This window comes from Diospyros lotus, chromosome 6, assembly GCF_014633365.1.
Source record: "Diospyros lotus cultivar Yz01 chromosome 6, ASM1463336v1, whole genome shotgun sequence".
Lineage (NCBI taxonomy): Eukaryota > Viridiplantae > Streptophyta > Magnoliopsida > Ericales > Ebenaceae > Diospyros > Diospyros lotus.
In genome coordinates this window covers 20,143,399-20,157,471 of record NC_068343.1, presented here as the reverse complement: position 1 = coordinate 20,157,471, position 14,073 = coordinate 20,143,399, and the positions used below count along the sequence as shown (strand labels likewise).

Here is a 14,073-nt window from a genome sequence, read left to right as displayed (position 1 = left end):
AAACTTAAGCAGAAGGGATTGGTGGAGGAATACTTAGTGAAATTTGAGGAGCTGAGCTCGTTGTTATCCTTAGCTCACCCCTCTTTGGACGAAACTTATTTCGTATCCAGCTTCATCAACGGGTCGGATAAACAAATATGTCCCACGGTTAAGATGCTCTATCCTACTTCGGTGGGTCAAGCTGCTGAACAAGCATACTTGCATGAGATGGCATTGGACACCTTTGTCAAGAGGCATCGGTTATTTCCTAAAGGGAGTAGGGAGGAGAATTTATATGGGACTCCCAGTAAGGGCAGCAATCCACCATGGCAAAAGAATGGGATGGCAGGATGACCTCAACCAGCGCTAAACCCGATTAAGGATCTCACGTTGGATCAGAAAAGGCAACTGAGATTATGTTTTCGTTGTGGCGAGAAGTTCAACCCAAGACACCAATGCAAATGTATGTTACCTATGATGGAAGGCCATCAGGGAGACGAGACGAAACAGGATGGAGGGGAGGACCCTGGGGCACAAGAGGAAGAAGACGAATGAGGGGAAATCTCAATGCATGCATTGCAAGGTCATGCATCGGGCAAAGTACTAAAGGTAAGGGGAACAACAGGAAAGAGGAGCCTGGTAGTACTCATTGATAGCGGTAGCACCCACAGTTTCCTTGATGAGGAAACAGCCTCCACCCTCCAGTGTGAAATGCAGGCAACTACCCCTTTGTCGGTGATGATTGCAAATGGAAGCAAAATGGTAAGTCACTACAAGTGTAAGGAATTCAAATGGAAGATGGGGGGTCATGAGTTTGCAGTAGATTTGAGAATTCTTCGGCTTGGGGGATGTCACATTGTGTTGGGGGTAGATTGGATGAGGATGGTAAGCCCTTTGTTATTTGACTTCAACACACTAGAGGTCACCTTTGATAAGGAGGGCCGCAAAATCACATTAAAAGGATGCTAGGAGATAGGGGAATGCAAGGTAGTATCAAGCAAAAGATTACAGAAGTTGCTCGATCAAGGGGGGACATTGGTAGGGCAGCTACATTCCTTATACGCCCTGGAGAAGGGCAACTATTGCGGAGAGGGCATGCTAAGAACCAGAGGCCAACCTACAGTCCACTCGGTTGATTTCAACCACAACCAGGTACATTCTCTAGACCCTATTCACACATTATTGATGGAGTTTGAGGATTTGTTTGCCATTCCTACTAGCCTACCCCCACATTGATTCCTTGACCACTCCATTCATCTCAAACCCAATGTTGAACTAGTTAACCTAAGAGCCTACCGTTATTCACCTGTCCAAAAGGAAGAAATTGAGAAACTCATCAAACACATGCTGAACAAATCCCTCATTCAACCCAGCCAAAGTACCTTTGCTTCTCCAATCCTGTTACTAAAGAAAAAAGACGGAGCATGGAGGTTTTGTGTTGATTATCGGCAGCTAAACACACTCACCATCAAGAACAAATTCCCCATTCCTATCATTGAGGACCTCTTAGACGAGCTAATCGGAGCAGCCATCTTTTCAGAGCTAGATCTCACCTCAGGTTACCACTAAATCAGAATGAACCCAAATAACTGCTATAAAACAGCCTTTAAGACACACCATGGACACTATGAGTTCTTAGTAATGTCTTTTGGTCTTACTAACGCCCAGCCACCTTCCAAACCCTCATGAACCACATTTGTGCTCCCTACCTTCGAAAATTTGTGCTGGTTTTCTTTGATGACATATTGATCTACAGCCTTAGCTTGCACCAGCATGTTAGCCACCTATGAACGGCATTTGAAATCCTCAAAAACCATCAACTCTTTGTGAAAAAGTCTAAATACACCTTTGCAGAGCCAAGAGTGGAATATCTAGGCCATATAATTATTGGCCAAGGGGTCAATACAGACCCCCAGAAGGTGGCAGCCATGGAGAACTGGCCTAAACCAAAATCACTAAAGGAATTGAGGGGTTTCTTAGGGCTCATTGGCTATTATCGGCGATTCATCAAGGGCTATGGGGTACTGAGCAAACTCCTAATTGTTCTACTTAAAAAGAATAATTTCCATTGGGGCTATGAGGCAGATAAAGCTTTTGAAGCATTAAAGGTCGCCATGACTCAAGCTCCGGTACTGGCCCTCCCTGATTTTTCGAAGGAATTTGGGTTGGAGACGGACGCTTGCGATGTGGGAGTAGGTGTTGTCCTAAGTTAAGAGGGCAGATCAATATCGTACTTGAGCTAAGCCCTTGCACCTAGGCATTTAGGCCTCAACATATACGACAAAGAACTATTGGCGGTACTGATGGCAGTGGATAAGTGGCAATACTATCTAGAAGGCAGGCAGTTCATCATAAGAACAGACCATGAAAGCTTGAAGTTCTTGTCTCAGCAAAGGGCGAACAACCAACTACAACGTAAGGGGATTACTAAATTGATGGGCTATGACTATCTCATCCAATATAGAAGGGGAAAGGAAAACTTAGTGGCAGATGCGTTATCCAGGAAGGAGGAACTGGTCATTTGCCATGCCATTTCAGCTTTGGTACCCGATTGGGTGCAGGAGATATCTAACAGCTATGAGAACATGACTTGGATTAAGGACAAAATCACCAGGCTGATAGTATAACCTCAAGGAGACATGAGATACACCTTCCAGGGTGGCTTGCTGAAGTACCAAGGTCGAGTGGTCATAGGAGACAACGAGCAGTTGAGGGGTAGAATATTCCAAGCATTGCATGACTTTCCCATAAGGGGCCATTTCGGGTTACATGTTACATACCACCAGGTAAGAAAATTATTCTATTAGCCAAGTCTTAAGAAGGGCACCACTTAGTATGTGCTGCAATGCCCCATCTGCCAAAGGTGCAAGCATGAGCAAGTTCCATATCCCGTCCTTTTACAACCATTGGAGATACCCGCCCAAGCTTGGGAACAGATCTCGATGGATTTCATTGAGGCCCTACCTAAATCGGAAGGATTTGACACCATCCTGGTAGTTGTAGATCGTCTAACTAAGTTCGATCACTTCATCCTCCTTGCTCACCCTTTCACAGCCACTGAAGTAGCCAGAAAGTTGATGGATAGCGTCTTTAAGGTTCATGGGGTACTGGAAGCTATGATTTCAGATTGAGATAAAATATTTACAAGCCAATTTTGGAAAACAGTGTGCCAAGGGCTTGGCATAGGGCTACAAATGTCATCAGCTTTCCATCCGGAGACCGATGGGCAAACTGAACGCGTCAACCAGTGTTTGGAGACTTACCTCAGGTGCCTCTGTTTTACCAAACCCTGAAGTTGGAGCCGTTGGTTATCATTGGCTCAATGGTGGTATAACACTAATTTCCATACAACCCACAAAAGAACCCCATTTAAGGCTTTATTCGGCTATCCTTCCCCTATAATTCCTGCTGTGATGCACTACACTCTAGCAAAAGTATCAATTGACCACTACCTACAGGTATGACAGGATGTTCTTTAGGTGATAAAGAGGGAACTCAGCATGGCACAACAAAAGATGAAACAACAGGCCGACAAACACCACATTGATCGGACCTTTAAGGTGGGTGATGAAGTATTTCTGAAGGTAAAAGGTTCCAACAACACTTATTTCACAAGTGACCTATCTCTAAAATTAGCCCCAAGTACTATGGTCCCTTCAAAATATTGGCTAAGATCGGCACTGTTGCCTATAAGTTGCAATTACCTGACGGTGTGGGGTTACATCCAATCTTTTATGTGTCTCTTCTCAAGAAAGTAATGGGAATTGCGACTGATGCTAGCAAGGATCTACTAGAGCTACGTGATGATGCGGTTATGGAAGGTGAACCTAAGGCAGTGATAGATCGGCGGGTCATTTACAAGGATTCCTTGCCCATCACCTCGGTCCTAATCCAATGGACGCACCTACATCTGGACAATCCCACCTGGGAATACCTGTCGGAGCTCCTTCAACGTTACCCTCGGATGACTAGCCTTCTCTAATTTCTTGAGGATAAGAAATATTTTAAGGGGTGGGGAGTGTCACAGCCCAAGAGTTGGTATGTAATTAGAAGGATATTAGAGGAGTATGGCTGGCTATTACAAGCTGTTATAACTATAATGATCCACTTGGCACATGGCCACTTGGAGATTCTAGAGAGTTAGTTAGTAGAAGCTTTTATTGTAACCAACTCCTATAAAGAAGAAGCTGCTCATGAGGATGGGGATATGTGAAGATTATTCCACAAGTCATTTCCCTCCAATTCAATCTCAATTCTCTATCTCTTCCTCTCTCTCTCTCTCTCTCTCGCTCTCGCTCTTGCTTGCTCACACTTCCTTCTTCTCGCCACTTTCTTTTCCTAAAATTCCAGAAATACACCGGTCAGATCCCTAGATCTGACACTCATTTGATTAAAAAGGGAATTGATGACTCAATACACACGATGGGTGTACCATGGTGAGAAAGAACCTGAGGAGGAAGAAGGTGTGGCTAATGAGGAACCTGAGGAGAAAGAAGGTGTGGGTAACGAGGAATTCTTCAATGACCAATTTGATGGATTGGAAGAAGGATTGCATGATGCGGTTGGTCTTGACCTTTTTAACATTGGGCCTACGAGTGACTTTGTTGGAAATGTACGACCAGCTGTTGAAGAGGCCTGTTATGAGAAGCTATATGAAGCTTTAAATAATCCTGTATATAATGGATGTGAAAACTTTTATGCTTTGACATTTGTTGTGAAGCTGATGAACATAAAAGTGATGAATAAGTGGAGTGATAATTCATTTGAGATGCTGTTGAAGCTAATCCATGAGGTGCTCCCAAAGGGTAATAATTGTCCAGAAAACTATTATGACACTAGAAGATAGCTTTGTGACGTCGGTTTGGGTTATGAGCATATTGATGTTTGTCTATATGATTGTGCTCTCTTCTATGGCGAACATAGTAATGCTACAATGTGTCCTGTTTGTAAATATAGTCGCTATGTTCATAACAGGATTCCGCATAAGAAGCGATACTTCCCTATCGCGTCTCGTCTAAAGCGATTATATAGCTCACGACATACAGCTAGAGACATGCATTAGCATAAAGAAGTTCGTATGGAGGAGCCTAGAGTGTTGCGTCATCCTGTTAATGGGAAGGCTTAGAAGCACTTTGATGAGTTATACCTTGACTTTGCTGCCGATTCAAGGAATGTACGATTGGGGTTAGCTTCAGATGGGTTCAATCCATTTAGCAATATGTCGACTATGCACAGTATATGGCCAGTCATTTTGATGCCTTATAACATGCCGCCTTGGCGTTCAATGCATAAGAGCAACTACCTCTTAACGTTGTTGATTCCAGGACCAAAGTCACCTGGGAAGGACTTTGGTGTGTTTTTAAGGCTGCTTGTGGATGAGCTTAAAGTTTTATGGTGTAACGGGGTTCAAACATACGATGAATACTCCTGATCAAGTTTCACTCTTCGTGCAGCAGTTATGTGGACAATTAACGACTTTCCTGCTTATGCTTATTTGTCTGGGTGGAGCACTATGGGTAAATTGACATGTCCAATATGCCTCGAGGATACTCGTTCCAGACGAATTCAGGGTAAACAATGTTATACAGGGCACATATGCTTCCTAAGTAAAACACACTCGTGGCGAAGGAGTATGGAGTATAACGGAAAATCAGAAAGAAGGGGACTACCTCGTCAATTTACTGGTGATGATATTTTGTTACAGTTAGAGGAGGTACCTATATGCACCCCAGGTAAAGCACCTAATAATGATGATAGAAAACGTAAGCGTGGTGTTGATGAGTTGAATTGGTCAAAAAATAGTATATTGTTTGAACTACCATATTGGTCAAAGCTATTGATGCGCCATAATCTTAATGTCATGGATATTGAAAAAAATGTTTATGATAATATTGTTGGAACCTTGTTGAATGATCCCATGAAGTCGAAGGATACTGTGAAGGCACGTTTAGACTTGGAAGATCTTAACATTCGTAAAGAATTATGATTGAAGGAGCGGAATGAAAAATTTGAAAAATCTCATGCAAATTACACGTTGAGTAAATCAGATTGTGAGGGATTTTGTGACTTTATCAAGTCAGTCTGCTTACTGGATGGGTATGCTTCAAACATTAGTCGATGTGTGATAGACTCTCATACACTTGGAGGGATGAAAACACATGATTGTCATGTATTGCTCCAAAAAATACTACTAGTGGCCATTCTCCCATACTTAGACAAGAAAATACGCGTTGATTGAGTTTTGTCAATTCTTTCAAAAATTAAGTGCGAAGACTCTATATGTCAACGAACTTGAAAATATGAAGACAGGGATTGTTATCATACTGTGTAAACTTGAAAAGATATTTCCTTTGGCATTCTTTACAATCACGGTTCACTTATGTGTACATTTACTTGAACAAGCATTTTGGGTTGGACCAGTCAGTCAAAGATGGATGTTTGGCATTGAACGTCGCATGGGTACATACAAGGAATACGTTCGTAACTTTGCACGTCCTGATGGTTCCATTACAGAAGCATATGTTGTTGATGAGGCTATGACATTTCTATCTCAATATTTGCATAATATTGAGACAAGATTTACACGTCTAAAACCTAATTGGGATGTACCTATTACACAACATAAGATGGAGTTATTCAACAATAATGTTCGTACGATGGGGGCCTCTAATTTGGTAAGTTAGGTATTTATGGCCATATGGTGCAATGGTACCTTTTGAATAACTGCAGAGATGAACTTGATGGTTACATAAAGTGAGTTGGGCACATATAAAATATTTTTAAAATGTGATTAATGGTTCATTTTAAAATAAGTATTGACCTGTTGTTTCATTGTAGTGAGCATAAAGAAGTATTGTGTTTGAGAAATGTGCGAGAAGAAGATCTCGAAGCCGTATAAAAACAGAATTTCCTTCTTGGTTCAAGAACAAGGTTAAAATCTTTTGTATATATATATATATATATTTATTTTTTGTAATTCGTCTTAAACTAATATTAGTTGTCTACATATGGCTAATCTTAGAGTTAATGGCGATTCTAAAGCAACTAATGGTTTGTACTTATTGTCACAATATGCGGATGATCGTTACACAATTTGGCATAGTTGCATTGCCAATGACATTAGATTTCGTTGCAAAGAACGTGACGACAAGTTCAAAATACAATGTAGTAGAGTTTGTACAGAGGGTGATTATGAGAGTAGTGATATCACATATTATGGTGTTCTACTTGAAATTTTAGAATTGGATTTCATCTATCAGCGTACGGTATTCACGTTTCATTGCAAGTGGTACAATACTGATCCGAAAGGAAAAAGAATAGTGGTTAATAATAATTTGACATCACTTGACATTACATCTAATTGGTATGTTGAAGATCCATTTATTTTGGCCACACAAGCTCAATAAGTTTTTTTATCTAAATGATCGGAGTCGGGGAAAGAATTGGATGGTTGTACAAAAGGTAAATCATCGGAACATATATGATATAATTGAGCATGACAATGATAAAGAGAGGGTGAACGATGATATCTTTCAAGAGGAAGAATCTAGTGAGTTACCACCTTTTTAGCCAACGGAAGAAGTAGTCGACACGTCTTTATTGGTTTGACAAAATGAAGAACCAATAACTCTGCCTCATGAGTTGGTGGTTAAACTACGTAGGGAACAAGCATTTATTAATGATCGAGAACAGAACTTGGAAGATATTGAGGACTATGATGATGGTAGATTTTTTATAACCGATGAAGTAACTTTAGAATTTGAAACTGATGACAACTCTGATGACCCAGATCTTGATGACGATGACGATGATAATGCATGATGTGTGATTTTTTATTACAGTTCTTGCATGGCTACTAGTGGGCGAAGGGGTAGGGGTGCATGAAGAGGAGGACAAGTTGGCGGACAAATAGGGACGTAAATGAGCCGAGCTATTCGGGCTCGGTTCGGTAAAAGTTCGTTCGAGTTCGTTCGTTAAGATAAATGAGCCGAGCTTGAGGCTAAATTTGAAGCTCGATTTGTTAATGAGCTGATCTTGAGCTAAGTAAAATTCGACTCGATAGGCTTGCGAATTGGCTCAATTATATGCTCACGAGCTAGTTCAATTATAGGCTTGTGAGCTAACTTGAATAGCGGCTCACGAGTTGGCTCGAATACTAGCTCGCGAGCTGGCTCACTTAGAAGCTCGTGAGATGGCTCGATTATAGGATCGCGAGCTGGTTCGATTAGAAGTTCGCGAGCTGGCTCGTGAATAAGTTTATTTATAAATGTATTAATAAAATTATTTATAATTTTGAGTATACTTATTTATAAATACATTAATAAAATGATTAATAGAATGTGTTGATATCATTAATAGAATGTGTTGATAAATAAATTTGTTGTGACTTCAAATTAATTAATTAATGTATGAGTTTAATACTTTGATTATTATTTTATCAATACATTCTATTAATGATACAAAATGATTATTCAACTAAGTGGTACATTACATTGGTTTAGTAACTATAATATTTAATTTAAGTATCAAAGTAATAAATATTAAAGTAATAAATATATTTATTTAAATTCAAAATATATCAATTAATATATTTTATGTGCATAAGATAAAAGATAAATTAAATATATAATAACTAACTATTGATAATATATATAAAAATTAAATAAAAATATAAATATAAAGTGTTTCCCATCCTAAAGCTTACTTTAATTTTGAATGCAAATATCTAACTTTACAAAGATGATGGTTGGTGGGGGAATGAGCCCACTAAGACTTAATCTTTTACATAGTTTAATTATACAAATAAAAATGCAATCAAACTTTAATTTTTTTTAACATATTATGAGAATTTCGTTGGAGGGCAAAATTTTTAATAAATTAAAATATATATTATGTAATACCCGAGAATTTCAAAAGGGCTCAAGAGTACATTTTTTTGAGGCAAAAGTGAAATTACAGATAAATTGAGGGTATAAGGATAATTTCTTACCGTTATGAATGACCGAATCGACTGTAGGGAGTGCCCTGGAGCCGAGATGCCAAAGAAAAATGATATAGCAGTGATGAGTATTTCGAGGCATGATTTTTAAGAGGCCATATTTTTACCTCGATTTAATGAATTATTAAAACAGCTGCAAGAGGCTGAAATATTTTATGATCAATATACAATCGAGGGTAAGACAAGGGAATCAAACGTTAAAGTACCCAAAAACATAATATTCATTCCATATGTTTAATACAGTTACAGAAAATCAAGCCATACAATTACTCAAAAAAAAAAAAAATAAAACCATAAAATTGATAATGATTGTCGATGCTCAGGGACGACGATGGTTGCCAAACACGACGGGTCCCAACTCATCGATGTCATCTAGGAGTGGCATCTGGCTATTACTAGTTCCTCCAGGGTAAGATGGAATGATAGCCTCTGGGAAACTAGGATGAGAGACGTCTTCTGGGATGATAGGAAGATCGGAGCTCTAGTTTGGATTTTGATCAGGTTAAGGAATAGGTTGGGGATGTGAAAGATAATATGCGAATAGTGAATTTTGCAATAGAGCTCGATAAGCTTGCAGATCACTAACCTGCTGCTGAAGGGTAAGAATATGGGATACACATCCATAGACAGGGTCCTGAAGCCGAGCTTGAGTTTCAAATAAGAGTGTCATAATAGCTCCAAGCCGGTCACTTATCGGAAGTTGGGCCAGGAGGATTGAGGCATTTCTGGCACCAAAAATGCGGTGGATGGTAACAAAATAAATGGATCCTTCCTCATGACAGAAATAAGGAGCAAAGATGCACAGTGGGGTACACCGTCTCCTCAAAACTCTGCAAGCACCGCATCGAAATTGGTCGAACCTTGGCATGATAAATCTGGATCTAGCTAAATCCAAGCAAAACAGATATGGGTTAGATCTGATGGGTCGAATCAAGGACAGGTCAAACCTAAATTGGGTCGAAATGGGTCGGGTCGTGTTAGTCTAATTGGGTTGGATTGACCCAGATCTAGCAGCAGCGGCAAGGACAGCGAGGGTTGCTGTGGCGGCTGGGGGAAGTGAGGCGATGGCCGGTGGCTACACGAGGGAGCAGGCAGCGGCGGCTCTGGCCGACGCAAGGGCGGATTGGGCTGGCGATGATGGCTGGGAGGAGCTGTGATCGACGGCTGGGGTAGAGAGAGGGAGAGATCGATGACGACGGTCGGTGGTGAGGGAGATTAGGAGGCGACGGCGGCCGGCGATCGCATGGCTGCTAGAGGTGGCAATGGTCGACGATCGCATGGTTTCTGGAGGTGGCTGGTGGCAGAGCTGCAAGTGGCGACTAGTGGGCTGGTGTGCAGGGGCAACAAGCGTGTGGGCATGAAAGAAGAAAGAAGAAGAAGAAGAAGAAGAAGAAGAAGGAGAAGAAGAAGCAAGAAGGAAAAAGAATGAGGGAAGAAGAAATAAAAACAAATAATTATAATAAAAAGTATTTAAGTTTTTATCAAATTTCTATAAGATTTCTTAATATTTGTAGTATAGTACCGTATTTAAGTTTTTAAATAAGCTCAAGAAATCTGATAGCAAGTTTAATAAAAATAAAAAAGAAATTAAACTAATAATAACCTATATTTCTGGACATGTAGCATTATCCACTTTTTAAATCTCTACGCTGATTAAACTAAAATTTCTTTCTAATTAATTATGATAATTACCCACCACTCATCCCAAGTCAAAAAGCTTGGATTGGATTTGTTTGTCTGATATGTTTATCAATTCATGGTAGAAGACATACATGGGTGAAAGTGAAAATCAAAGTGGATATCTTTTCCTGATCTTCTTGCATAAGTTGATATCAAAGTGGTTAGATCTTCTTGCACAAGTTGCGGATCTCTATGTTGTCTCAGTAAAATTTAATTTTTTTTATATTTTTTATAAATTATTTTATTTTTTATTTAATAACTAAATATTTAAAAAAATAAAAATACAAATCTGAAATCATCCCTCCCCCAATTCTCATTTCCTATTTGCGAACACTGTGACTCTCTGAGCTCTTCCCTCTCTCTCTCTCTCTCTCTCTCTCACACTCTGAACTCCCGCCGTTTGCCCCTCCGCCTCCATTCGCCACTGCCAAATCCGCATCCGCTTGCAGGTGTGTATAAGATGCTCTGTGCATGAAATTGTGTGGTTGTGTGCATGATAAGAGATGGTTTCTTTTTACTGCTTCATGTTCTTTTCTTATTTTGAGATATACAAACTTATAAATGAAAAAATAAAAAAGAAGTTCAGAAAACTTTTAGTGAATGATAGCATCCATCGCAATTCTACACATTCTTCTGTGTAAACTTGACAGTTGGCAAATATTATTTAAAAATAAATGAAATTAGTGCAACCATTCCATGCCTCGTGAATCTTGTACTGGAACGAAAAGAAATTAAATACAAATTTAAAATGTAAGTACTTCTAATAATTTCATGCAAATTTAAAATTTAAAATGTGTATCTCACTTGTTAAATAAAATTAAATAAACATTAGCCTCACAATATTGTGATAGAATTTTGATTTTTGTGTACGAACATTTTATAAGATCACAGATTCACAAACATTGTGATAAAATGTACAGTCTTGAATTATAACCACTTGTTTCGTGCTCATTTAACCACTTGTTTTTATTTTATGTTATTTTAGGATAAAAATGTTACCTGCACCTTCTAGTTCAATGCCTGATGAAACACGCAATGAGACTCAAGGTCAAGGAATTCCAATTGAGAATGTAGTGCATGATCAATATGACGGAGATGAAAATCCATTTGAAAAAAAGAAAAGGAAGAAGACGTCTAAAGTTTGGGATGATTTCAAAGAAGTTTCACTTCCTAATGGTTCGATAAAGTTTGAATGTATATATTGCAAGCATCAATTTGGTATGATAAAGTCTGGTGCAACTTTGCATCTTCTTCGACACACAAAGAGTTGTTTACGACGTAAATTGAACAAGGGATAACAACAACTTTCTATCAATAATACAATTGCAGGGTCAAAAAGTGTTAATGCAGTGGTAAATTTCAAGTACAATCATGCAAAGGTTAGGGAGTTATTTTCTCACTTGATTATGGTTCATGAGTTACCTTTTAACCTTGCTGAGTATGAGTTGTTTAATATATTCATGAGAAGTGTCTCTCCTAATTATGAAAAGATAAGTCGAACAACTGCAAGAAATGATTGTTTTGCTAGTTATGAGCTCGAGAAAAAGAAAATTAAGGAATTATTGAAGAGTGTAAATAGAGTTAGTGTGACTACTGATTTATGGAAATTAGGACAGAAGATTCAATACATGGTTGTGACTTGTCATTTTGTGGACTCTAATTGGAAATTACAAAAACGCATTATAAATTTTTGTAATGTTCCTCCACCACATACTGGGATTGTTATTTGTGATGCATTGCAAAGTTGCTTGTCTAAATGGGAAATAGAAAAGAAGATTTGGACTGTTACAGTGGATAATGCAAGTTATAATGATTGTGCTGTTAGTCTTTTGAGAGACAACCTAGCTTGCCAAAAGAATCTTTCTGGCGATGGAAAGTTTTTTCATGTTAGATGTTGTGCACACATTTTAAATTTGATGGTACAAGATGGATTGTCTGAAATTCAAGACGTGATTTATGTTGTTCGTGAAAGTGTAAAGTATATTTCCATTTCTATACCCCGTCTTCAAATATTTGATGATATTGCCAGACAATTGAAATTGCCTAATAAGAAACTTATTCTTGATTGCAACACAAGATGGAATTCAACATATGCTATGTTAGTGACTGCTTTAGAGTTTAAAGATGTGTTTCCAAGGTATCAACAAAGGGATCCACATTATTCTTATTTACCATGTGAGGAAGATTGGAGAAAGGTTAAAGTTGTTTGTTCATTACTTGGATTATTTAATGAGATCACTAAAATCATTTCTGGGAGTGAATACCCAACACCAAATTTGTTTCTTCCTGAATTGTGGAATATAAAAACAACTTTAGATGCAACAAGTGTTAATGGTGATGTCTTCATGAGTGCCATGGCTGTAAAAATGAAAAAAAAGTTCGACAAGTATTGGGGTGATTGCAATGTGCTTATATCAATTGCAACTATTTTGGATCCTAGAAATAAGATGAAGTTGATTGATTGGTGTTTTCCTCAAATTTACAACAGTGAGGTTGTTGCTAGTCACTTGAAAGAAGTTCGAGATACTTTATATAAGTTATATGATGAGTATATTGAGTTTCATAGATTAAGCAACATTGAACAACAAGTTGAAATTGGAACTCATATGGTTGATTCAGGCAGCTGTTCGAGTGGCTTTAATGTAAGTGGAAGGGCAAAATTTTATAGTTTTATAAGAAATGTTGACACCATTCAATCGGTAAAATCAGAGTTAGATATTTATTTGGAGGAAGGTGTTTACATATGTAGTGAAGTTGAGGCCTTTGATGTGTTGGATTGATGGAGGGTGAATAATTTGAAGTTTCATATTTTGTCCAAGATGGCTTGTGATGTCTTATCAATTCCTATTACCACAGTCGCTTCAGAAGCTACTTTCAGTGTTGGTGGTTGAGTTATAGATCAATATCGTTCGAAATAGGAATTCAGGCGTGTTGTGGCAGCTCAAGAGGCAGCGCCAAGTGGGGTGTTTTCTCGATTTCTTCTCCAAATTGATTGAGATAAATTAATTAAATTTATTTTCAAGTAATTGCATTAAGCAAGTTAATGAAGAATAATTATTCATTGGATAAAATCCTAGGTCGGGGTTGTTTGGAAATTTGTGGATGGATGGTTTTGCGGTGTATGGCGAAGTTGAGGGCATTGGTTTAATGTTTGATGTTAATGGACTTGAGTGTTGTGTGGTTGCTTCTAGGGTCGACCAGGGAGGCGGTGGTCCTAGAAGAGTTCGATGCTCAGGCCGGAGTTCGTGCCGAGGCATAGATGAAGCTTCGAGCCAGGTAAGGGATGACCCCCAAGTGGTGATGGTCTTGCTTGCATTTGTAAGTATTCTTTATGAGTTATATGTAGTGGTCAACATTTGTATGATATGTGTTCTAGTGTGCCTATGGCTATATGGAGGACTAGTGTGGTGGGAAGG

The 14,073-nt window shown here is 38.8% G+C and overlaps 1 protein-coding gene across 1 annotated transcript; it reads left to right on the top strand.

The window, feature by feature from the left end:
- Positions 1–10,041: 10,041 nt before the first annotated feature.
- Positions 10,042–13,437, top strand: LOC127804379 (zinc finger BED domain-containing protein RICESLEEPER 2-like). Its single transcript, XM_052341239.1, has 3 exons — positions 10,042–10,130; positions 11,643–11,851; positions 11,987–13,437. Exons 1-3 carry the CDS (start codon positions 10,042–10,044, stop codon positions 13,435–13,437), a joined length of 1,749 nt encoding a protein of 582 aa, XP_052197199.1.
- Positions 13,438–14,073: the final 636 nt, after the last annotated feature.